The sequence below is a fragment of the Salmo salar genome, chromosome ssa22, assembly GCF_905237065.1.
Source record: "Salmo salar chromosome ssa22, Ssal_v3.1, whole genome shotgun sequence".
In the NCBI taxonomy this organism is placed as follows: domain Eukaryota; kingdom Metazoa; phylum Chordata; class Actinopteri; order Salmoniformes; family Salmonidae; genus Salmo; species Salmo salar.
The window spans coordinates 42,899,208-42,923,023 of NC_059463.1; the positions used below are offsets into that span (position 1 = coordinate 42,899,208).

Genomic DNA, 23,816 nt, shown 5'->3' on the forward strand with positions numbered 1-23,816 from the left:
TTTCACCAAAAAGCTATTTTAAAATCGGACATATCGAGTGCATAGAGGAGGTCTGTATCTATAATTCTTAAAATAATTGTTATGCTTTTTGTGAACGTTTATCGTGAGTAATTTAGTAAAATGTTAGCGAATTCCCCGGAAGTTTGCTAGTTCTGAACGTCACATGCTAATGTAAAAAGCTGGTTTTTGATATAAATATGAACTTGATTGAACAAAACATGCATGTATTGTATAACAATGTCCTAGGGTTGTCATCTGATGAAGATCATCAAAGGTGAGTGCTGCATTTAGCTGTCTTCTGGGTTTTTGTGACATTATATGCTAGCTTGAAAAATGGGTGTCTGATTATTTCTGGCTTGGTACTCTGCTGACATAATCTAATGTTTTGCTTTCGTTGTAAAGCCTTTTTGAAATCGGACAGTGTGGTTAGATTAACGAGAGTCTTGTCTTTAAATAGCTGTAAAATAGTCATATGTTTGAGAAATTGAAGTAATAGGATTTTTAATTTTTGAAAATCGCGCCACAGGCTTCAAGTGGCTGTTACGTAGGTGGGACGAATTCGTCCCGCCTAGCCCATAGAGGTTAAACAATACATGCATGTTTTGTTCAATCAAGTTCATATTTATATCAAAAAACAGCTTTTTACATTAGCATGTGACTAGCATGTGACTAGCATTCCCACCGAACACTGCCGGTGAATTTACTAAATTACTCACGATAAACGTTCACAAAAAGAAGAACAATTATTTTAAGAATTATAGATACAGAACTCCTCTATGCACTCGATATGTCCGATATGTCCGATTACACTGGCTGTTACGTAGGTGGGACGATTTGGTGCCACCTACCCTAGAGAGGTTAAGTCTTTATTGAAGACTCATCTCTTCAGTAGGTCCTATGATTGAGTGTAGTCTGGCCCAGGAGTGTGAAGGTGAATGGAAAGGCACTGGAGCAACAAACCGCCCTTGCTGTCTGCCTGACCGGTTCCCCTCTCTCCACTGGGATTCTCTGCCTCTAACCCTATTACAGGGGCTGAGTCACTGGTTTACTGGTGCTCTTCCATGCCGTCCTTAGGAGGGGTGCGTCACTTGAGTGGGTTGAGTCACTGACGTGGTCTTCCTGTCTGGGTTGGCGCCCCCCCTTGGGTTGTGCCGTGGCAGAGATCTTTGTGGGCTATACTCGGCCTTGTGTCAGGATGGTAAGTTGGTGGTTGAAGATATCCCTCTAGTGGTGTGGGGGCTGTGCTTTGGCAAAGTGGGTGGGGTTATATCCTTCCTGTTTGGCCCTGTCCGGGGGTATCATCGGATGGGGCCACAGTGCCTCCTGACCCCTCCTGTCTCAGCCTCCAGTATTTAATGTGTCGGTTGGGCTAGGGTCAGTCTGTTATATCTGGAGTATTTCTCCTGTCTTATCTGGTGTCCTGTGTGAATTTAAGTATGCTCTCTCTAATTCTCTCTTTCTTTCTTTCTTTCTCTCTCTCGGAGGACCTGAGCCCTAGGACCATGACTCAGGACTACCTGGCATGATGACTCCTTGATGTCCCCAGTCCACCTGGCCGTGTCAGGAAGTTTCCTTTAATGGTGTAACTGAAATAGTTAAAATAGCAAAACTACTGTAAAACCAGCATGTTACTCATTCTGGGAGAAAAAACCTATCCTTCAAATGTCTTTGTGTGTCCTCTGTTTACATTCACATTGCATTCATACAGATACAGTACATTAGTAAAATGGAGACTGTTCATTAGCAGTAACAACTCAATCACACAGTACATAATGACTTCCGTTACACAGGCTGGTGTATCATGAAGCAAACTATACATGTGAGGTAAGATAAAGTTGTGTTGTTAGAGAATATATGAAATATAACACTTGCAGTGGAAGAAGATTTCTGAAAACAGGAAACCAGCGCTGTGGTTGAACAACTCAATTTTACAGAGACGATCTGTGTCTGGTGGACAGACTGATGAACTGTGTCATTAAACAGGCATCATAGAGAAGTGTTCAGCCACCACAGGAAAACCACATGAGCGGCTTTAAAACGATCTGTTCTAAGTACAGAGACCAGCCCGAAAGAGAAAGAAAGTCACCTTTATTGAATGTATATAAACAAGCTGGCCAACACTCAATAGTAATATTCTGATACAGCACATACAATAGAAATGTCTGGGGCACTGGAGACAGCCTCCTAAAAACACCAGACATGACACACAGTATCCATGCTTTTCTCTCTCTCTCTCTCAAGGTTTTGCAACCCTCCCTCTATCTTTGACTCTTGCACGTGCGAACAAGCAAGAACATATACAGTACACAGACACGTACAAACTCACACACACACTTTATCACTTCTCTCTCTCACACACATACACACACACTTTATCATTTCTCTCTCACACACACACACACACACACACACACACTTCATAATTTTTCTCACACACACACACAATCTTTCTCACAGATTTACTCCCGCAACACCCCAGAAACATGCTTCCTCTTTCATAACACTGCACAGGCTGCCTACTAGGGGGACAGGACAAGTGAGGAGACACACCACTCTCAAACACAACATCACACCGTCACCATGCAGATGCACTTCATGTATGACGACTGGAGCACCATGGGAAATAAGCCCAGGTGCACACAAGTAATCACTCAACATGCTGGATACACATTTAACTTGTTCATAAATCCTTACTGTACAGAAAACATTTACTTATACACATAGTACAGTCCCAAACTGACGTATTCAATAAGCCAAACTGGAAAAAAAAGTCTAACTTAAAGATGGAATCCACAGTATGGGAAAACACTGCCGTTATTGTTTTTGTGTTGTTAACAAGGAAGAGGTGGGGAGCGTCACGCGTCAAGGTCAAAAACAGGTTGATATGCTGCTGTTCTATCACGCATGCAATGATGTCAGAGAGAAACAAACAGTGTTGCACTAACTTCTTTGTTGTAATATCCCAAACAGACCTGGCAGTTTCACCATTAAGGATTCCAGCTTTAAATCTACAAAAGTAAAAACACACATTTTAAGTAAAGATAACAAAAATGTTTCTGGCATTGGTCACAGTGTTTTGTTTGATCCAATGGTTAGCATTTTCAACATCATACCATAAATCAAATGTAACTTGTACAAGACAAAGAAGGTGAATCTGTCTGCCTGTATTAGGCTTCTCATACTCCTATTCGAATCAGAAGGCCTTTTACTCCCTTGATCGCTATTGGTGAAGTCTGTTGTCTTTAACTCCTGGGTCATGTTCATTAGCCACCAAACGGAAGAAAAATCTAGTGAAACAGGGAAGGACTACCTGGACTTGTCCAATTTCATTTTTTTTACTAGGCAAGTCAGTTAAGAACAAATTCTTATTTTCAATGATGGCCTAGGAACAGTGGGTTAACTGCCTTGTTCAGGGGCAGAATGACAGATTTTTATCTCGTCAGCTCAGGGGATTCGATGTTACAGCCTTTCGGTTACAAGTCCAATGCTCTAACCACTAGGCTACCTGCCACCCCAATAAGAAACATTCATTCTCATTTTGCATTGCAAAGCGTTTTAAAACATTGCATGCCCTAATGAACACAACCCTGGAGTATGTTAACTGATAGGCCACTGATGACTGCACATCAAGATCTCTGCATAGAAGACAGGAAATTATCCCCAGACTATCACTCTCAGTTGGCACATCACGTAAAAATCTGCATGCATGGGGACAAATGAAGTGTTCGACATTTTCTACCATGTTCTATTTGCCAAGTCCTATACAGTCACTTCTCATGGTAGGAGAACCCATACTTTATCTATTCAGTAGTAAAGGACCTGAAAATGGGGGAATCTGTTCCCCCTGATGGCTTTGTTCAAAATATCCAGGTTAAGACAAGAAGATTCTAATATCCTATAACTGTTTGCACCAATAGTCAACAAGGGACCCGCTTCCGCATTCGGAATGACTGAGAGTGAATGGTAGCAACACAGAACGTTTGCCATCAAATAAATAAACACAACTGTAATGAATTTCAGCTAACTACTCATTGAATACATAGCATAACTGCTTTACTGTCATTCTATTCATTTAGACTTTTTAAAATAAACTAGACACTTTATTACTGGACTTCCTGACCGCTGGTCATGTTTCAATGCTAATCCAGAAACAGCACTGGTGCCATAAATTTTTTCTTTTTGAATGTTTCCACATGGAATTATTATGTTGTCTTAACCTTCCCATCTTCAACCAAGCCTGATGGTAAAGTGAGAGGTTTTTAACTCCTCTATCCATGTGCTTTTCCATTTGGAATTTATACCAATCTCTGACATTGTAAACACAAACACAATATCCACACAACGTCTTTTTTTCAATTTGTTTTCATCGGAACTTGTAATTCTTGGTCAATGAGAGGATGAGTTGTGAGATTCATGTCCTGTCTGAATTCTGTGTTGAAGCTGACAGACAAATGGATACAGAGGTGACGGTGGTAAGTGGATCACTTTTTGTATGGTGCCCATTGGAGGATGAGGACACACACACACACACACACACACACACACACACCATGGAGGGGGGTTAATGGTGGTAGTGATGGAGGGGGTTAGTGGTGGTAGTGATGGAGGGGTTAGTGGTGGTAGTGATGGAGGGGGTCAGTGGTGGTAGTGATGGATGGGGTCAGTAGTGGTAGTGATAGAGGGGGTTAGTGGTAGTAGTGGTGGAGGGGGTCAGTGGTGGTAGTGGTGGAGGGGTTTAGTGGTGGTAGTGATGGAGGGGGGTTAGTGGTGGTAGTGATGGAGGGGGTTAGTGGTGGTAGTGATGGAGGGGGTTAGTGGTGGTAGTGATGGAGGGGGGTTAGTGGTGGTAGTGATGGAGGGGTTAGTGGTGGTAGTGATAGAGGGGGGTTAGTGGTGGTAGTGATGGAGGGGGTCAGTGGTGGTGGTGATGGAGGGGGTTAGTGGTGGTAGTGATGGAGGGGGTCAGTGGTGGTAGTGATGGAGGGGGTTAGTGGTGGTAGTGATGGAGGGGGGTTAGTGGTGGTAGTGATGGAGGGGGGTTAGTGGTGGTAGTGATGGAGGGGGTTAGTGGTGGTAGTGATGGAGGGGGTTAGTGGTGGTAGTGATGGAGGGGGGTTAGTGGTGGTAGTGATGGAGGGGGTTAGTGGTGGTAGTGATAGTTGGGGGTTAGTGGTGGTAGTGGTGGAGGGGGTCAGTGGTGGTAGTGGTGGAGGGGGTTTAGTGGTGGTAGTGATGGAGGGGGGTTAGTGGTGGTAGTGATGGAGGGGGTTAGTGGTGGTAGTGATGGAGGGGGTTAGTGGTGGTAGTGATGGAGGGGGGTTAGTGGTGGTAGTGATGGAGGGGGTTAGTGGTGGTAGTGATAGAGGGGGGTTAGTGGTGGTAGTGATGGAGGGGGTCAGTGGTGGTGGTGATGGAGGGGGTTAGTGGTGGTAGTGATGGAGGGGGGTTAGTGGTGGTAGTGATGGAGGGGGTTAGTGGTGGTAGTGATGGAGGGGGTTAGTGGTGGTAGTGATGGAGGGGGTTAGTGGTGGTAGTGATGGAGGGGGGTTAGTGGTGGTAGTGGTGGAAGGGGTTTAGTGGTGGTAGTGATGGAGGGGGGTTAGTGGTGGTAGTGATGGAGGGGGGTTAGTGGTGGTAGTGATGGAGGGGGGTTAGTGGTGGTAGTGATGGAGGGGGTTAGTGGTGGTAGTGGTGGAGGGGGTTAGTGGTGGTAGTGATGGAGGGGGAGGGTTTTGCCAATAGAAGGGTTTTTGTTGTTCTCTACACACTCAACTGTCACGTATGTCACCACATCTGGATACACCGGGACAATGACATTGACAACAAACAAACACACAACACTGAGACTGGATAACGCATCTGCAATGACGGAGTCTCTCCAACCCTCCACTTTAACAATGGTAGTGATAGTCCTCACTCCCAAGTGCAAGTTTCAGAAGTAATCTCACTGATACTATAGTGAGTGTGTATGTGTGTCTCAAAGAATATTTCTCACGCTGTAGTAGGAATGTAAGAGCTCTTCTAAATGTGAATGAAATAGTCTTCTTTCCTTTGGACTGTGTCTCAAGGTTTCTTAGGCCAGACTTTCCTTTGGACTGTGTCTCAAGGTTTCTTAGGCCAGACCTTCCTTTGGACTGTGTCTCAAGATTTCTTAGGCCAGACTTTCCTTTGGACTGTGTCTCAAGGTTTCTCAGGCCAGACTTTCCTTTGGACTGTGTCTCAAGATTTCTTAAGCCAGACTTTCCTTTGGACTGTGTCTCAAGATTTCTTAAGCCAGACTTTCCTTTGGACTGTGTCTCAAGATTTCTTAAGCCAGACTTTCCTTTGGACTGTGTCTCAAGATTTCTTAAGCCAGACTTTCCTTTGGACTGTGTCTCAAGGTTTCTTAGGCTAGACTTTCTTTTGTGAGAGCCAGTCTGTTTTCATACAGGGAATGTTGAGTGCAGTTTTTTTTCTTGTAATGTACAAAACAGGGGAAAGTCACAAACGTTACTCCACACACTAAATATGTTTTTTTTTTTAAATCCTTAGGCCAGTTTGAAAAAAAACAACATGTATTTTTATCCTCATTCTTTTTTTCCTGGCACAATATTCTGACCACATAGACATGTAGACTATAGATCTCTTTCTATATATTTCTATAATATGTATATAATATGAACGAGGCACAAGGCCACCTTGTTGAGAAGAACAAAAACAAGTCACTAGGCTTGGGTTTGGGTTAGCACAGACTATGACTGCTGAAAGAGAAGAAGAGAGGATGAGAAAAGAGGTCATGAAGAAGAGGAGGGAGTAGGGAGACGATGAGCCGGAGAGAGGGCTATAAAGGTATGGCAGGAAATCTCATACACCTGGGTGTCCATGGATGCCATTACACATATAAAATCTCTCCAGCTGATCCTACGTACAATATAGTCTTCTACAGTTCATAAGCAAGCCAGGTTTAGTGATGGCCGTGTCCCTTGACTGTGTCTCTGGTTGAACATCATGTTGTGAGCACCAGTGATCTAAAAGCACCATTAGAAGTATCCCTGAAACAGGGGAGGAGGAGGAGGAGGTGCATATCATGCTGAGAAACACACCGTCATGTAATCTGATTGGTGTATGTTCTGAAAATACCATTCTGATTGGTACTGGTTTAGGACATCTAAATGCTTTTTGATTGGTGCCCTTGACTCATGACTGGATAAAAGCTGCATTATTAGTTCTGACATCTGCATAGATTGGAGTTTTAACTGTGACTGGGGTATCACCTGAAGTAACAGGATAGATACACAGTTGGAAGCCCCAAGCCCAAAGGCCCAGCAAACCCCTGGTACAGGGCCCTACCCATAAGGCCATGCCAGACTGCACATTAACGGCACAAGTAAACCTTCAGTACTACAGGCAAGGCCAGTGGCTGCCCATTGGTCAGATAAGAGCTGTAGTTGGTGCCTATTGGTCTGATAAGAGCTTTAGTGGGTGCCCATTGGTCAGAGAAGAGCTATAGTGGCTGCCCATTGGTCAGATAATAGCTCTAGTGGCTGCCTATTGGTTCCTCTTCCTTGTTCTGATAAAAATAAGTAGCACAACAATTTAAAAGTAAACTAAAGCTGTAACTGTATGGCACTTCATAAAATATGTGGGAAGAGAGCAGGCTATCTCTGAAAAAGCGAAAACTACAAAAAAACGACATATGAGTAAAATAAGCACTGTGAAGACAGGGGAGCCAGTCAGAGCCAGCCAGGGATGAACAGGGCAGGGCAAATCAGGTAAACAGGGCAGCTCAGGTAAGCAAGGTGGAGTTAAGAGAGTGAACCAATTAGACGCTGATTGGTGAGAATGGGGGGGCAACAGGTGAGCTGAGCAGCTTGACAACTAGGCCAGAGTGGCTGTGTGAGTTTGGCTGTGTGAGCAGGACCACGGAGCTGAGACCAGACAGCTCATCTGTCTGTGTCTGTGTCTGTCTGTCTGTCTGTCTGTCTGTCTGTCTGTCTGTCTGTCTGTCTGTCTGTGTCTGTCTGTGTCTGTCTGTGTCTGTCTGTGTCTGTCTGTGTCTGTCTGTGTTAGGGGGACCAAGTCTGTCCAACCCAGTCTAACTTCACAGAAAGCATCTCTGTGTCTGTGTAGGGCCACTCATCCTCCACAGAGTCACTCTCAAAGAGCTGGCCAGTTTCTCCAATGTCTGTAGAGTGCTCTTCACATGATGGCTCCTCAGTCATCTGGAAAAATACACATAATGGTGTAATTAACACTACAGTCGTTCATGTCCATTTACACTGATTGTCGAATGAACACTAAACAATAACTCACAGTGCTTTATTCTATATGTATCAATCATATTTATTTATATAGCCCTTCTTACATCCGCTGATATCTCAAAGTGCTGTACAGACCTTCGGTAAGGGGACTAGGATTGCAAAATTCAGGTAGCTTTCCCAACATTCCCAGATTTTCCTGATATCCCAGTTGGAATATTCCTGGAATTAGGAGGGAATAATCAGGAAATCCAGGAATCTTCCAACCGGGATTTCTGGAAACCCAGGGGAATCTTTCCAAAAGTTACCCCTAAAGGGGACCCTCCAAATCAAGTGTTACTGAATCTAGAAATAAGTTTTACCTGCTCAACTATCAGTCTCCTCGTCTGACCTTCCCACCTGCTTCATCCCTCCTCCTCTTCATCATCTTCCTCATCCTCAGTAAAAATAAAGGCCCCATTTTGAAGTGTGGATTGTGTGGCGGTAAAAAATGTTTGGTCAGGTAGTCAATGTGTTTCAGCATCATGGCATGGCTGTGCTCCTCCAATAGTGACTGAATCATCTAGGATCCAGAGAGATGAACGGAGAGAGGCAGGCAGGCAGGGAGGGAGGGAGGGAAGGAAGGAAGGAAGGAAGGAAGGAAGGAAGGAAGGAAGGAAGGAAGGAAGGAAGGAAGGAAGGAAGGAAGGAAGGAAGAGCGAGAGAGTTATTCATCAGTTAGCTAAACAAATAAATCCACAGCACACAGAGATTTGGAACAGAACGGTAGAGAAAACAGGAAGTGAAAGCGAAAAGGTACGAAAAAGCAGTGTTTCAAAACATCTCACCCCTCAGAACAACATCAGAGCTTTGGTTGTCATCATTGGCACAATTATGCCCAAATGCCCTCCTCGTCATCCTATTGGTGACAGTGTTATAGGCCGGCAGAAAAAGTTAGCAGGAAGTGAAGAAAGGGTTAACAAGAGTTAGCATAGATCAAAGGTTATTATATGACAGCATGTCATGAGTAGGTAAATATGCAGGAGAGAAATGATTGAAAGCACTATATTAAGAGTCATGATAATGTTACACTGTATATAGGATTATATAGGATTAATATAGAAAAGAGCAAAGGCATAAAGGCATTGTAAGTCTGGTTTTTGCTTTTCAATCCAATCTGCATTGCATAGGTTAATTAAAGGCCCACTCTGTAATATTTACAGACAGTATTGGTTGAATAGGTTAACAGTGGTCAGCTTGATCCAGACATGAATGTTGAGCAAAGCTGAGAATAAACATTGGGTCTATTTTGACCTCACACCAGGAAGGCCCTGCAGTAGAGCGGTCATAGTGCCCTCGTCAACATTAATGCACTATAGGGAATAGGGTACCATTTGAGGCACAGCCTTAGAGTTAATCTAAACATAGATTTAAATGCACAATGCAACAGTCTAGCCATTAGACCACCACACCACAATGAGGATAGGAAACAGAGGACAGCCTGCTTTTTGTCTAATAGTGTTTGCAAAAACATCTGTAATTGCAAAAACATAATGGCAATGCAATTCATTCTGAGTAAATACTAGAATATGATTTGGAATAAGTCAATTATGTCCACCACTTTAGTAGCTACAAAGAGTTAAAGCCTTACAATCAGAGTTCTGGGCCCATAGTCATAAAACATGTCAGTTTTGCCTTTTAGATTATATGGACAGGGGGGACCTGATCCTAGATCAGCACTGCTGATCTGAGATGCTTTATAAATCCAGCCCCTGATTGTAAAGACAAGAAAGGGAGACATGTGACCTGGTCGTGGGAGGGGCGGTGGCCGGCATGGGGGGTCCTCTGGCAGGCCCTGGTCCTCCGCGGTGGTGTGGGGCGGGTGGCGGGGGTGGCCGCCTTGCTGTTGCGGGGCATGGGGAGGGTGATGGGGGTGCTGCTGGGGGTGTTGGGGGTGTGGGTGCTGGGGGGGGGGGCTTGCTGCAGGGGGCCGTGAGGGTGCTGCTGTGGGTGCTGTTGGGGGTGGGGGTGCTGCTGCTGTGGCGGAGGCCCGTGAGGATGCTGTCCTGGGTGGGGGTGTTGTTGTTGTTGTGGGTGTGGGTGCTGGGCTTGCAGCGGGTGCTGGGGCCGTGGTTGGTGTTGTTGGGGCTGTTGGGGGTGCCCCTGTGGGTGCTGTTGGGGATGAGGGGGGTACTGCTGTTGAGGCTGCTGGGGGTGAGGGTGTTGTTGGGGTGGGGGCTGGGGGTGTGGGGCATGGGGGTACGGGGTGTGCTGCTGCTGGGGATGTGGTGGGTGCTGGTACTGGGGCTGGGGGGACTGAGGCTGTAGACCCGGGTGGGGCTGCTGGGGTAGGGAATGGAAGGGAGGATGGGGGTGGTAGTGGTCGTCTTCATAGTTGTCTGCCATCAGCTTCATCCTGCTCTGTGTCTGTGGAACAAAACACAGACATGTAAGTTCTACAATTTAACACGAGAGACCCAAACACTGAGTTAGTCATTATGAATGGAAGGAATTGATCGAGTTAGCAGCGAGAGAATAGCAACTGAGTAGCTGAAATAAGCTTATAACGGAACAACTGCTGCTATCATGAGCAGGTCCTTCCTGCAAAAGAGACTTTTTGGATCTCAATGAGACAAACCTGTGTACATAAAGGCAGGGTTGGAGTCAATTCCATTCAAATTCAGTCAATTCAGGAAGTAAACGGAAATTCCAATTCCAATTAAATATTTCTAAATAATTTTCAATGAGAAAGAAATGGAATTGCCATTTCAGTTTACTAACTAAATTGACTTAATTGAAATGGAATGGACCCTGAGTAAAGGTTGAATAAAATGTCTACCTGAGTTGTGTCACCAGTCCTGACCTGCTGTTTTAGCTGGTGCATCAATCTGTCCTTCTCCCTCTTCAGAGCCAGAACCTCTTCCTGGGTCTTCTTCTTCCCAGAGGCAGACAGCTCTAGCAGAGCGATGTTAGCATCCTTCTCACTGATGGCTGCCAGCAGGGCCTGTTGTCTATAGACAGACAAGAGAAAAAGATACCAGTCAGCACAGCTGAGACAAAACATGCATCTTTCCCACATATGAAGATAACATAATTTACCATTTCTCACTATTTACGTGAAACAAAAAGGTATTGACATGATGTTTGAGCATTCACATGACCAAGCCAGTTTTTCTTTATATCCTTGACCTATTTGAATGATTTGACTGCAGCTCTTTTGATTACCATTGTTAAACAGAATAGGAACATGAACATGAATTTCATTGCTCTGCTGATGTACGACATCCCATGACTTACTTCATCTCCAGGATCTCCTCCAGCTGTTTCCTGCGCTCCTGTCTCATGTTGGTCAGGTGACCGTCCCTCTCCTGCAGGGACTGCTGGGTAGACGAGAGGCGCTGCTTGGTGGCATCCAGCTCCTGTCTAGTTCTCTCTAGGGTGTTCATCATCTCCTCCAACTGACACACACACACACACACACACACACACACACACACACACACACACACACACACACACACACACACACACACACACACACACACACACACACACACACAGGAATTACAGACATACTGTATTTTCTGTCTCACACACACACACACACACACACACACACACACACACACACACACACACACACACACACACACACACACACACACACACGAACTACAGACATACTGTATTTTCTATGTCTCACACACACACACACACACACACACACACACACACACACACACACACACACACACACACACACACACACACACACACACACGAACACTTTATAAACAGACCTTCAAATGCTGACCAAGGTCCATGGTGTTGTCTTTTCGAGGGTCCCCCATTATCTGACCAGGCTTCTTTTCCCCCTGGGGGCCAAGTTTGAGGTTGGGACCCCCCTTCTTAGTAACCTGCTCCTTGGTCTGCCTGGATGGAGAACCACAGATTATGTCAGAGTTCAACCCTCTATCATACTAGTCACCGTTTTACCGCACCACTAGCCGAACAACTGGTATCAATGGTTCATACGTCCCTTTGAGGCATTACTAATACTCTGTCTACTGTACTTTATAAGTAAATATAGACACATAGAACTCACATACCACACATACAGGGTTGGGTAGGTTACTTTACTTTCTAAATGTAATCTGTTACAGTTACTAGTTACCTGTCCAAAATTCTAATCAGTAATGTAACTTTCAGTTACTTTGAGATTACTTTCCCTTTAAGAGGCATTAGAAGAAGACAAAAATATATATTACCAATTGAATGAAATCTATTGCAGGATAAATCAATATTATAATTTACATAGCTGGCTATTAATGGATGTTGGATTTTACTTTATGGGTTGGTTACGTAGGCTTCTTCTAACCCATTGCTTTTAACAACAGATAATAATACAATTAGGCTACACTGTATATTTACATAAAAAAACAAAGTGTCAGATTTTCAGTCATTCCAATTAATGTAATATCCTTTGATCTTCAAGAATATGACTTAGAAATCTGTAAATACAGTATATACTATGAAACATTTTAGGAGATCTCAGTTGGGGTCTCAGCTTACTGTTCAGAGTCAGAATAGTAGAATACACAAGGTGCAATTTAGAAATCTGGTTGTGCATCAGCAGTTTTTCACTTGTCATGTCAATCACTGATTGTCACTCAACTAGCCATGTCAGCTAACAATTTTTAGATTTGTAAGTTAGTCTAGCCAATTATCTAAACGTATTAACCATGGCTGACAACCGACAGGGCACACAGGGCACGTACCCTGGGGCTCTGACCTACAGGGGGCACCCATCGATTTTGTTAGTCACTCTCACTCAGATATCATTTACATGGCATAAGTTGAGGCAAAATGTGTAGAATTGCAGGTAATTAGCACTGAATCAGTTACCCAACCAAGGCAGGGCCCACTACCTCCTCTCCTTCCCCCATCTGATGATTAGCAGAGCGGCAGCAGGCTGTCTACACTCATAGAAAGCTGGCTCCTCTGGTTGGCGGTTGCAGTAAAAAATATATATATACACCGTACACATTTCCATTTTTCTCTGCCTCAAGGGCCCCCTACGGGCTTGGGCCCCCTACAGGCTTGGGCCCTAGGGCTTCAGCTTCAGCTCCAGTAAGCCACTGCATTAAGCAGGCCCTGGATCTGCAATATGCAGCTGTTGCAAGAGCACATTTTTCACTGGCTGTCCACTGGTTGCAAAAATAATAATTGGTAGGCAGCTTACCGTAATTTCCGGACTATTGAGCGCACCTGAATATAAGCCGCACCCACTGAATTAAAAAATATATATTATTTTGAACATAAATAAGCCGCACATGTCTATAAGCCGCAGGCGCCTACCGATACATTGAAACAAATGAACTTTACACAGGCTTTAACGAAACACGGCTTGTAACAAAAATAAATAGGCTTTAACGAAACACGGCTTATAACAAAAATAAATAGGCTTTAATGAAACACGGCTTGTAACAAAAATAAATAGGCTTTAACGAAACACGGCTTGTAACAAAAATAAATAGGCTTTAACGAAACACGGCTTGTAACAAAAAATAAAAAATTTGCAGTAAGCTTTAGTTGTCTTTTTGCACTGAGTCAATTCCTAACGCTGCTGTTTCCAACGTCTTATCATCGACTCATTAAGACCAAGCTCCCGTGCAGCAGCTCTATTTCCTTTTCCAACAGCCAGATCAATCGCCTTCAACTTGAAAGCTGCATCATATGCATTTCTCCGTGTCTTTGCCATGATGAGGGTGACAAAATGACTACCGTAATCAGAATGATGGGAAGTTTGAGAGCGCTCGATTTAATCTAAACAGTAAACAAAACAGTTGTTTGACCTTAACCCATTCGGCAATTTCATTGGTCTAATGAAAGCTTCATGCCGGCAAAAACAACAGAATGTGTTTTTTTGTAGAAAACAAATTTGAGAGCGGGAAAAATCCATATATTAGCCGCGTCATTGTTTAAGCCGCGAGTTTCAAAGCGTGGGAAAAAAGTTGCGGCTTAATTTGTGAACAACCACCCACTACAAACACAATCCGTAAGGTGCATAAAGCTAAATGAGAGAGCAACAGTGTGATTCACTTGAATTCGCTATGTAGATGTCAATAATAAGTGATATCCGTATCGCCGTAGACTACACCACTGCTGTCATCCTTACCTCCAAGCCTTTATTCAAATTGGATTATCCTTGAATGCCTTTGACAGCAGTCACACCATTGGAAAACATAGCTTGGACTGTAGCCTATAAACGCCTATTCCTGGTCTTTTACCGCGATCAATCAAATACATTTAGTGTGTCATCATAGTGGTCTCTGACTTGTGGTCAGACTCGCTCAGGTGGAACAAACTTAAACGTGAGCCTTTTTTTCAATGCTGATTTGAATGTTGTGAGTAAACAGAAAGGGGTCAAAGATGTTTTTCTCGCAAACTTCCTTTATGAATTTAAAAGTATTCCTAGAAGTAATCATCTACTTTTTCAAAAGTATCTGAAGTCTGATAACAATATTTTTTCTGATAATGTAACGGATTAAAGTTAGTTTTTTTGTAATCCATTACTCCCCAACCCTGCACACATATACAGTTGAAGTCGGAGGTTTACATACACTTAGGTTGGAGTCATTAAAACTCGTTTTTCAACCACTCCACAAATTTCATGTTAACAAACTATAGTTTTGGCAAGTCGGTTAGGACATCTACTTTGTACATGACACAAGTCATTTTTCCAACAATTGTTTACAGACAGATTATTTCACTTATAATTCACTGTATCACAATTCCAGTGGGTCAGAAGTTTACATACTCTAAGTTGACTGTGCCTTAAACAGCTTGGAAAATTCCAGAAAATTATGTCATGGCTTTAGAAGCTTCTGATAGGCTAATTTACATCATTTGAGTCAATTGGATGTGTACCTGTGGATGTATTTCAAGGCCTACCTTCAAACTCAGTGCCTCTTTGCTTGACATCATGGGAAAATCAAAAGAAATCAGCCAAGACCTAAAAAAGAAATGGTAGACCTCCACAAGTCTGGTTCATCCTTGGGAGCAATTTCCAAATGCCTGAAGCTACCATGTTCATCTGTACAAACAATAGTACGCAAGTATAAACACCATGGGACCACACAGCCGTCATACCGCTCAGGAAGGAGACGCGTTCTGTCTCCTAGAGATGAACATACTGATGAACATGAGATGAAAAGTGCAAATCAATCCCAGAACAACAGCAAAGGACCTTGTGAAGATGCTGGAGGAAACAGGTACAAAAGTATCTATATCCACAGTAAAACGAGTCCTATATCGACATAACCTGAAAGGCAGCTCAGCAAGGAAGAAGCCACTGCTCCAAAACTGCCATAAAAAAAGACAGACTACGGTTTGCCACTGCACATGGGTACAAAGATCGTACTTTTTGGAGAAATGTCCTCTGGTCTGATGAAACAGAAATAGAACTGTTTGGCCATAACGACCATCGTTATGTTTGGAGGAAAAAGGGGGAGGCTTGCAAGCCGAAGAACACCATCCCAACCGTGAAGTACGGGGGTGGCAGCATCATGTTGTGGGGGTGCTTTGCTGCAGGAGGGACTGGTGCACTTCACAAAATAGATGGCATCATGAGGCAGGAATTTATGTGGATATATTGAAGCAACATCTCAAAACATCAGTCAGGAAGTTAAAGCTTGGTTGCAAATGGGTCTTCCAAATGGACAATGACCCCAAGCATACTTCCAAACTTGTGTCAAGATGGCTTAAGGACAACAAAGTCAAGGTATTGGAGTGGCAATCACAAAGCCCTGACCTCAATCCCATAGAAATTTGTGGGCAGAACTGAAAAAGTGTGTGCAAGCAAGGAGGCCTACAAACCTGACTCAGTTACACCAGCTCTGTCAGGAGGAATGGGACAAAATTCACCCAACTTATTGTGGGAAGCTTGTGGAAGGCTACCTGAAACGTTTTACCCAGGTTAAACAATTTAAAGGCAATGCTAGCAAATACTAATTGAGTGTATGTAAACTTCTGACCCACTGGGAATGTGATGAAAGAAATAAAAGCTGAAATAAATCATTCTCTCTACTATTATTTTGACATTTCACATTCTAAAAATAAAGTGGTGATCCTAACTGACCTAAAACAGGGAATTTGTACTTGGATTAAATGTCAGGATTTGTGAAAAACTGAGTTTAAATGTATTTGGCTAAGGTGTATGTAAACTTACAACTTCAACTGTATGTGAGTTATACAAGGCAACTGTTAGCACATGCAGATGGACACAACGTAACAAAAGAAAAATGAACACAAATATATATATACACTCTGAACAAATTATAAAGTGTTTTTCCCGTGTTTCATGAGCTGAAATAAAAGATTTTCCACATGCACAAAAAACATATTTCTCTCAAATTTTGTCCACAATAAGTTTACATCCCTGTTGGTGAGCATTTCCCCTTCACCAAGATATTCCATCCATCAGACAAGTGTGGCATATTGATTAAACAGCATTATCATTACACAGGTGCACCTTGTGCTGGGGACAATAAAAGGCCACTCTAAAAAGTGCATTTTGTCACATAACAATGCCACATATGTCTCAAGTTTTGAGTCTCAAGTTTTGAGAGAGCTTGCAATTGGCATGCTGACTGCAGGAATGTCCACCAGAGCTGTTGCCAGACAATGAAATGTTTCTTTGTCTACCACAAGCCGCCTCCAATGGCATTTCAGAGAATTTTGCAGTACATCCAACCGGCCTCACAACCGCAGACCACATGCAACCACGCCAGCCCAGGACCTCCACATCCGGCTTCTTCACCTGCGGGATCATCTGAGACCAGCTACCCGGACAGCTGATGAAATTGTGGGTTTGCACAACCGAAGAATTTCTGCACCAACTGTCAGAAACCGTCTCAGGGAAGCTCCTCTGTGTGCTCGTCGTCCTCACAAGGGTCTTGACCTGACTGCAGTTCTGCATCGTAACCGACTTCAGTGGGCAAAATGCTTACCATCGATGGTCACTGGCATGCTGGAGAAGTGTGCTCTTCACGGATGAATCCCAGCTTCAACTTTACCGGGCAGATGGCAGACAGCGTCACGTGGACGAGCGGTGTGCTGATGTCAACATTGTGAACAGAGTGCCCTATGGTGGTAGTAGGGTTATAGTACGGGCAGGCATGAGCTACAGACAATGAACACAATTGCATTTCATCGATGGCAATTGAATGCACAGAGATACTGTGACAAGATCCTGAGGCCCATTGTCGTGCCATTTATCTGTACACAATTCTAGAAGCTGAAAATGTCTCAGTTCTTCCATGGTCTGCATACTCACCAGATATATCAGCCATTGAGCATGTTTGGGATGCTCTGGATCGACGTGTACGACAGCGTGTTCCAGTTCCCGCCAATATTCAGCAACTTCGCACAGCCATTGAAGAGGAGTGGGACAACATTCCACAGGGCACAATCATCAGCCCAATCAACTCTATGCGAAGGAGATGTGTCATGCTGTATGAAGCAAATGGTTGTGACACCAGATACTGACTGGTTTTCTGATCCACGGGCCTATTTTTTTTTTTAACTATCTGTGACCAACAGATGCATATGTGTATTCCCAGTCATGTGAAATCCATAGATTACGGCCTAATGAATTTATTTAAATTGACTGATTTCCTTATATGAACTGTAACTCAGTAACATTTTGATATTGTTGCATGTTCAATTTATATTTTTGTTTAGTATATACAGTGCATTTGGAAAGTATTCAGACGCCTTGACTTTTTCCACATTTTGGTGCGTTACAGCCTTATTCTAAAACAAATTAAATATTTTTTTCCCTCATCAATCGAAACACAACAAACCATAGTGACAAAGCGAAAACAGGTTTTTAGAAAACATAAATACTTTATTTACATAAGTATTCAGACCCTTTGCTATGAGACTTGAAATTGAGCTCAAGTGCATCCTGTTTCCATTGATCATCCTTGAGATGTTTCTACAACTTGATTGGAGTCCACCTATGCTAAATTCAATTGACTGGACATGATTTGGAAAGGCACACACCTGTCTATATAAGGCCCCACAGTTGGCAGTGCATGTCAGAGCAAAAACCAAGCCATGAGGTCAAAGGAATTGCCCGTACAGCTCTGAGACAGGATTGTATCGAGGCACAGATCTGGGGAAGGGTACCAAACAATTTCTGCAGCATTGAAGAACCCCAATAACACAGTGGTCTACATCCTTCTTAAATGGAAGACGTCTGGAACCACCAAGACTCTACCTAGAGCTGGCCGCCGGGCCAAACTGAGCAATCCGGGGAGAGGGGCCTTGGTCAAGGAGGTGACCAAGAACCCGAGGGTCACTCTGACAGAGCTCTAGAGTTCCTCTGTGGAGATGGGAGAACATTCCAGAAGGACAACCATCTCTGCAGCCTGCTTGGAGTTTTCCAAGGGGCACCTAAAGGACTCTCAGACCATGAGAAACAAGATTCTCTTTGGCCTGAAGAATGTCAAGCGTCACATCTGGAGGAAACCTGGCACCATCCTTACGGTGAAGCATGGTGGTGGCAGCATCATGTTGTGGGGATGTTTTTCAGGGGCAGGGACTGGGAGACTAGTCAGGATCAAGGGAAAGATAAATAGAGCAAAATACAGAGAGATCCTTGATGAAAACCTGCTTGAGAGCGCTCAGGACCTCAGACTGGGGCGAAGGTTCACCTTCCAACAGGACAACGACCCTGAGCAAACAGCCAAGACAATGCAGGTGTGGCTTCGGGACAAGTCTCTGAATGTCGTTGAGTGGCCCAGCCAGAGCCCGGACTTGAACCCAATCTAACATCTCTGGAGAGACCTGAAAATACCTGTGCAGCGACGCTCCCCATCCAACCTGACAGAGCTTGAGAGGATCTACAAAAAAGATTGTGAGAAACTCCCCAAATACAGGTGTGCCAAGCTTGTAGCATCATACCCAAGAAGAATTGAGTCGTTACTCACTGCCAAAGGTGCTTCAACAAAGTACTGAGTAAGGATCTGAATACTTATGGAAATGTGTAAATGTTAACTTGCAAACATTTAAAAAAAATGTTTTGCTTTGTCATTATGGGGTATTGTGTGTAGATTAATTAGGGATAAAACTATTTTATCCATTTAAGAATAAGGCCGTAACGTAACAAAATGTGGAAGAAGTCAAGGGGTCTGAATACTTTCCGAATGCACTAATATACACTCAGGTTAGACATACAGATACTGTAATTGACACTGAAATTCGAATGCAAAACCAATGAACAACATTCAGGAGATATGAGACACAGATGAGATAAAGACAAGTCCATGTTAATACAGTATGTTCAGAGATCACTGAAATGACTCACAGGTTTAAGCACCAGAGTTAGAATAGTAGGGGGGAAGTCGCACCTCTCAGGTGTAGGGATGGGGTGGTGGTGGTGGTGGGGGGAGGGGGGGGGGGTTCTAATGGAGGTTCGCTACTTACCTGGGAGCTAGGCTGCAGGTGGAGAAGAGGAGGAACAGGAGGAGGAGGGGGTGTAAGGAGGGATGGCAGGACAAGAGGAAACAGCAGACAGAAACAGGAGAAGAGTAAAAAAAATTAACATTAGAATCATAACAGAAAAGAAGGACAACAGAGGACCCATAACCAGAATAGGGTGTACACAATCAGAGACAGACAGGGAGAGATCATCATCATAAGAGGCACCAATGAGAGAGTCACTGGAAAACACAGACATAGCTAACGCGGGATGCACAGGATACACCTTCTCCTCTGACAGCCAGGTTAGAGCCCTGTATGTCTTTGTATTAGCTGCTGGCTGCACAGTCTGTGAGTGCGGGCCGGGCATGCAGTCAGTCAGATAGGGGGAACAGAGGACACTAGCCGTGATAGAGAGAGGGGGAGTGAGTGAGGGCAGGCTAGGCTAGGAGGAGGGGAGGGACAAGAGAGCTAGTATAGCTAAACAGCAAGGAGGAGAGGAGACCAAGTGGGCAAGGCAGCAAGGGAACCAGTCAAGGGAGCCATGGCAGACAGCCAGAAAGAGGAAAACCAAACAACTGGGGGGGGGTACAGTACATACAGACCCTACCTACTAAACAGCTCAATCATTGAGCAGAACACTGTTGACCTGGAGCACAGCAGCTCTAGTCATGCAGGCCAGGCTACTAGGCTGAGAGCTAGCCTTTACATCGGGCACAGCAAGCTAGACAGGGAAGGGGAGAGGGCAGGGAGATCAGGGCAGAGGTCAGTGTAGAGAAGGTGGGAATCACTGTTAGTTGTCGGGTGGAGGTATCGAAGCAGTGAAGGGTGAGGATGGATCTGGAGGAGGGATTGGGATGGAGGTATCAGAACAGACAAGGGTGAGGATGGTTCTGGGGGAGGGGTGGAGGTATCAAAACAGAGAAGGGTGAGGGTGGTTGTGGTGGAGGGTTAGGGGTGGAGGTATCGGAACATCGAATGGGTTGGTTCTGAGGGAGAGTTTGGGGTGGAGGTGGGCAGATGGGAGGCAGGAATGAGCAGGGGAAGCAGTGTGTTCACAGCAGTAGAAGGACTAAAGACAGGACCTTCCTATTCTCTTAGAAAAAAAGGTGCTATCTAGAACCTGAAATGGTTCTCTGGCTATTCCAATACAGTCGTGGCCAAAAGTTTTAAGAATGACACAAATTTTCACAAAGTCTCAGTTTGCATGATGGCAATTTGCATATACTCCAGAATGTTATGAAGAGTGATCAGTAAATTGCAATTAATTGCAAAGTCCCTATTTGCATGCAAATGAACTGAATCCCCCAAAAACATTTCCACTGCATTTCAGCCCTGCCACAAAAGGACCAGCTGACATCATGTCAGTGATTCTCTCGTTAACACAGGTGTGAGTGTTGACAAGGACAAGGCTGGAGATCACTCTGTCATGCTGATTGAGTTCGAATAACAGACTGGAAGCTTCAAAAGGAGGGTGGTGCTTGGAATCATTGTTCTTCCTCTGTCAAACATGGTTACCTGTAAGGAAACATGTGCCATCATCATTGCTTTGCACAAAACGGGCTTCACAGGCAAGGATATTGCTGCCAGTAAGATTGCACCCAAATCAACCAGTTATCGGATGATCAAGAACTTCAAGGAGAGCGGTTCAATTGTTGTGAAGAAGGCTTCAGGGCACCCAAGAAAGTCCAGCAAGCGCCAGGACTGTCTCCTAAAGTTGATTCAGCTGCGGGATTGGGGAACCACCAGTACAGAGCTTGCTCAGGAATGGCAGCAGGCAGGTGTGAGTGCATTTGCACGGACAGTGAGGCGAAGACTTTTGGATGATGGCCTGGTGTCAAGAAGAGCAGCAAAGAAGCCACTTCTCTCCAGGAAAAACATCAGGGACAGACTGATATTCTGCAAAGGGTACAGGGATTGGACTGCTGAGGGCTGTGGTAAAGTCATTTTCTCTGATGAATCCCTTTTCCGATTGTTTGGGGCATCCGGAAAAAAGCTTGTCCGGAGAAGACAAGGTGAGCGCTACCATCAGTCCTGTGTCATGCCAACAGTAAAGCATCCTGAGACCATTCATGTGTGGGGTTGCTTCTCAGCCAAGGGAGTGTGCTCACTCACAATTTTGCCTCCGAGAGCAACTTCTCCCAACCATCCAGGAACAGTTTGGTGATGAACAGTGCCTTTTCCAGCATGATGGAGCACCTTGCCATAAGGCAAAAGTGATAACTAAGTGGCTCGGGGAACAAAACATCGATATTTTGGGTCCATGGCCAGGAAACTCCCCAGACCTACCTTAATCCCATTGAGAACTTGTGGTCAATCCTCAAGAGGCGGGTGGACAAACAAAAACCCACAAATTCTGACAAACTCCAAGCATTGATTATGCAAGAATGGGCTGCCATCACTCAGGATGTGGCCCAGAAGTTAATTGACAGCATGCTAGGGCGAATTGCAGAGGTCTTGAAAAAGAAGGGTCGACACTGCAAATATTGACTCTTTGCATCAACTTCATGTAATTGTCAATAAAAGCCTTTGACACTTATGAAATGCTTGTAATTATACTTCAGTATTCCATAGTATCATCTGACAAAAATATCAAAAGACACTGAAGCAGCAAACTTTGTGAAAATTAATATTTGTATCATTCTCAAAACTTTTGGCCACGACTGTAGGAGAACCCTTTGAAGAACCATTTTTAGTTCCAAGTAGAACCCTTTTGGTTCCAGGTAGGACCCTATTGGGTTCCACGTAGAACCCTTTCCCCAGGAACCAAAAAGGATTCTCCTATGGGGACAGCCATTATGGAACCCATTTTCTAAGAGTGTACAGAAGCTACACAAAACAGCCAAAACACAAAAGGCCACAGACAAAAAGTGTGTGTGTGTGTGTGTGTGTGTGTGTGTGTGTGTGTGTGTGTGTGTGTGTGTGTGTGTGTGTGTGTGGAATCAGTGTCTGGTTATTGTCTATGTGTAAGATACATGGGATCTGTGCTGCATTTGCTACAGTACAGATCCCATAATGGTGCTCTGTTCTAATGAGAGTGAGTTCATGGTAAAGGCATGGGCATACAGACTGCCAAATTAAATATCATCCAGGAAATTAAAAGAAATACATATGATTCAGTATATACAGTGCATTCGAAAAGTATTCAAACCTCGTGACTTTTTTCCACATTTTGTTAAATTACAGCCTTATTCTAAAATGGATGAATTCGTTTTTTTCCCCTCATCAATCTACACATAATATCCCATAATGACAAAGCAAAAACAGGTTTTTAGAATTTTTTTCAAATGCACCAAAATAAAAAAAACTGAAATATCACATTTACATAAGTATTTAGACCCTTTACTCAGTATTGTGTTGAAGGCCCTTTGGCAGCGATTGCAGCCTCCCTTTCTTCTCTGCAGATCCTCTCAAGCTCTGTCAGGTTGGATGGGGAGCGTTGTTGCACTCATTTTCAGGTCTCTCCAGAGATGAACGATCAGGTTCAAGTCCGGGCCCTGGCCTGACCACTCACGGACATTCAGAGACTTATCCTGAAGCCACTCCTGCGTTGACTAGGCTGTGAGCTTAGAGTCATTGTCCTGTTGGAAGGTGAACCTTCGCACCAGTCTGAGGTCCTGAGCGCTCTGGAGCACGTTTTCATCAAGGATCTCTCTGTACTTTGCTCCGTTCATCTTTCCCTTGATCCTGACTAGTCTCCCAGTCCGTGCCGCTGAAAAACATCCCCACAGCATGATGCTGCCACCACCATGCATCACCGTAGGGACGATGTCATGTGCCTTTTACTGAGGAGTGGCTTCCGTCTGGCCACTCTACCATAAAGACCTCATTGGTGGGGTGCTGCAGAGAAGGTTGCCCTTCTGGAAGGTTCTCCCATTTCCACAGAGGAATTCTGGAGCTCTGTCAGAGTGACCCCGACCAAGGCCCCTCTACCTCGATTGCTCAGTTTGGCCAGGAGGCCAACTCTACGAAGAGTCTTGGTGGTTCCAAACGTCTTCCATTTAAGAATGATGGAGGCCACTGTGTTCTTGGGGTTCTTCAATGCTGCAGAAATTGTTTGGTATCCTTCTCCAGATCTGTGCCTCGACACAATCCTGTCTCAGAGCTCTACAG

The 23,816-nt window shown here is 44.3% G+C and overlaps 1 protein-coding gene across 1 annotated transcript in view; it reads right to left on the reverse strand.

The window, feature by feature from the left end:
• Positions 1 to 5,654: 5,654 nt before the first annotated feature.
• The window catches only part of erc2 (ELKS/RAB6-interacting/CAST family member 2), a 75,210-nt gene continuing 57,048 nt past the window's right edge, over positions 5,655 to 23,816 (reverse strand). The window contains exons 14-21 of the mRNA XM_045705315.1: positions 19,710 to 19,721; positions 12,017 to 12,149; positions 11,514 to 11,674; positions 11,080 to 11,227; positions 10,023 to 10,643; positions 9,065 to 9,135; positions 8,600 to 8,799; positions 5,655 to 8,201 (exon numbers count right to left, since the gene is read on the reverse strand). Coding sequence (XP_045561271.1) covers positions 9,109 to 9,135; positions 10,023 to 10,643; positions 11,080 to 11,227; positions 11,514 to 11,674; positions 12,017 to 12,149; positions 19,710 to 19,721 — 1,102 coding nt within the window. The 3' untranslated portion in view covers positions 5,655 to 8,201; positions 8,600 to 8,799; positions 9,065 to 9,108. The remainder of the gene's footprint in view (positions 8,202 to 8,599; positions 8,800 to 9,064; positions 9,136 to 10,022; positions 10,644 to 11,079; positions 11,228 to 11,513; positions 11,675 to 12,016; positions 12,150 to 19,709; positions 19,722 to 23,816) is intronic.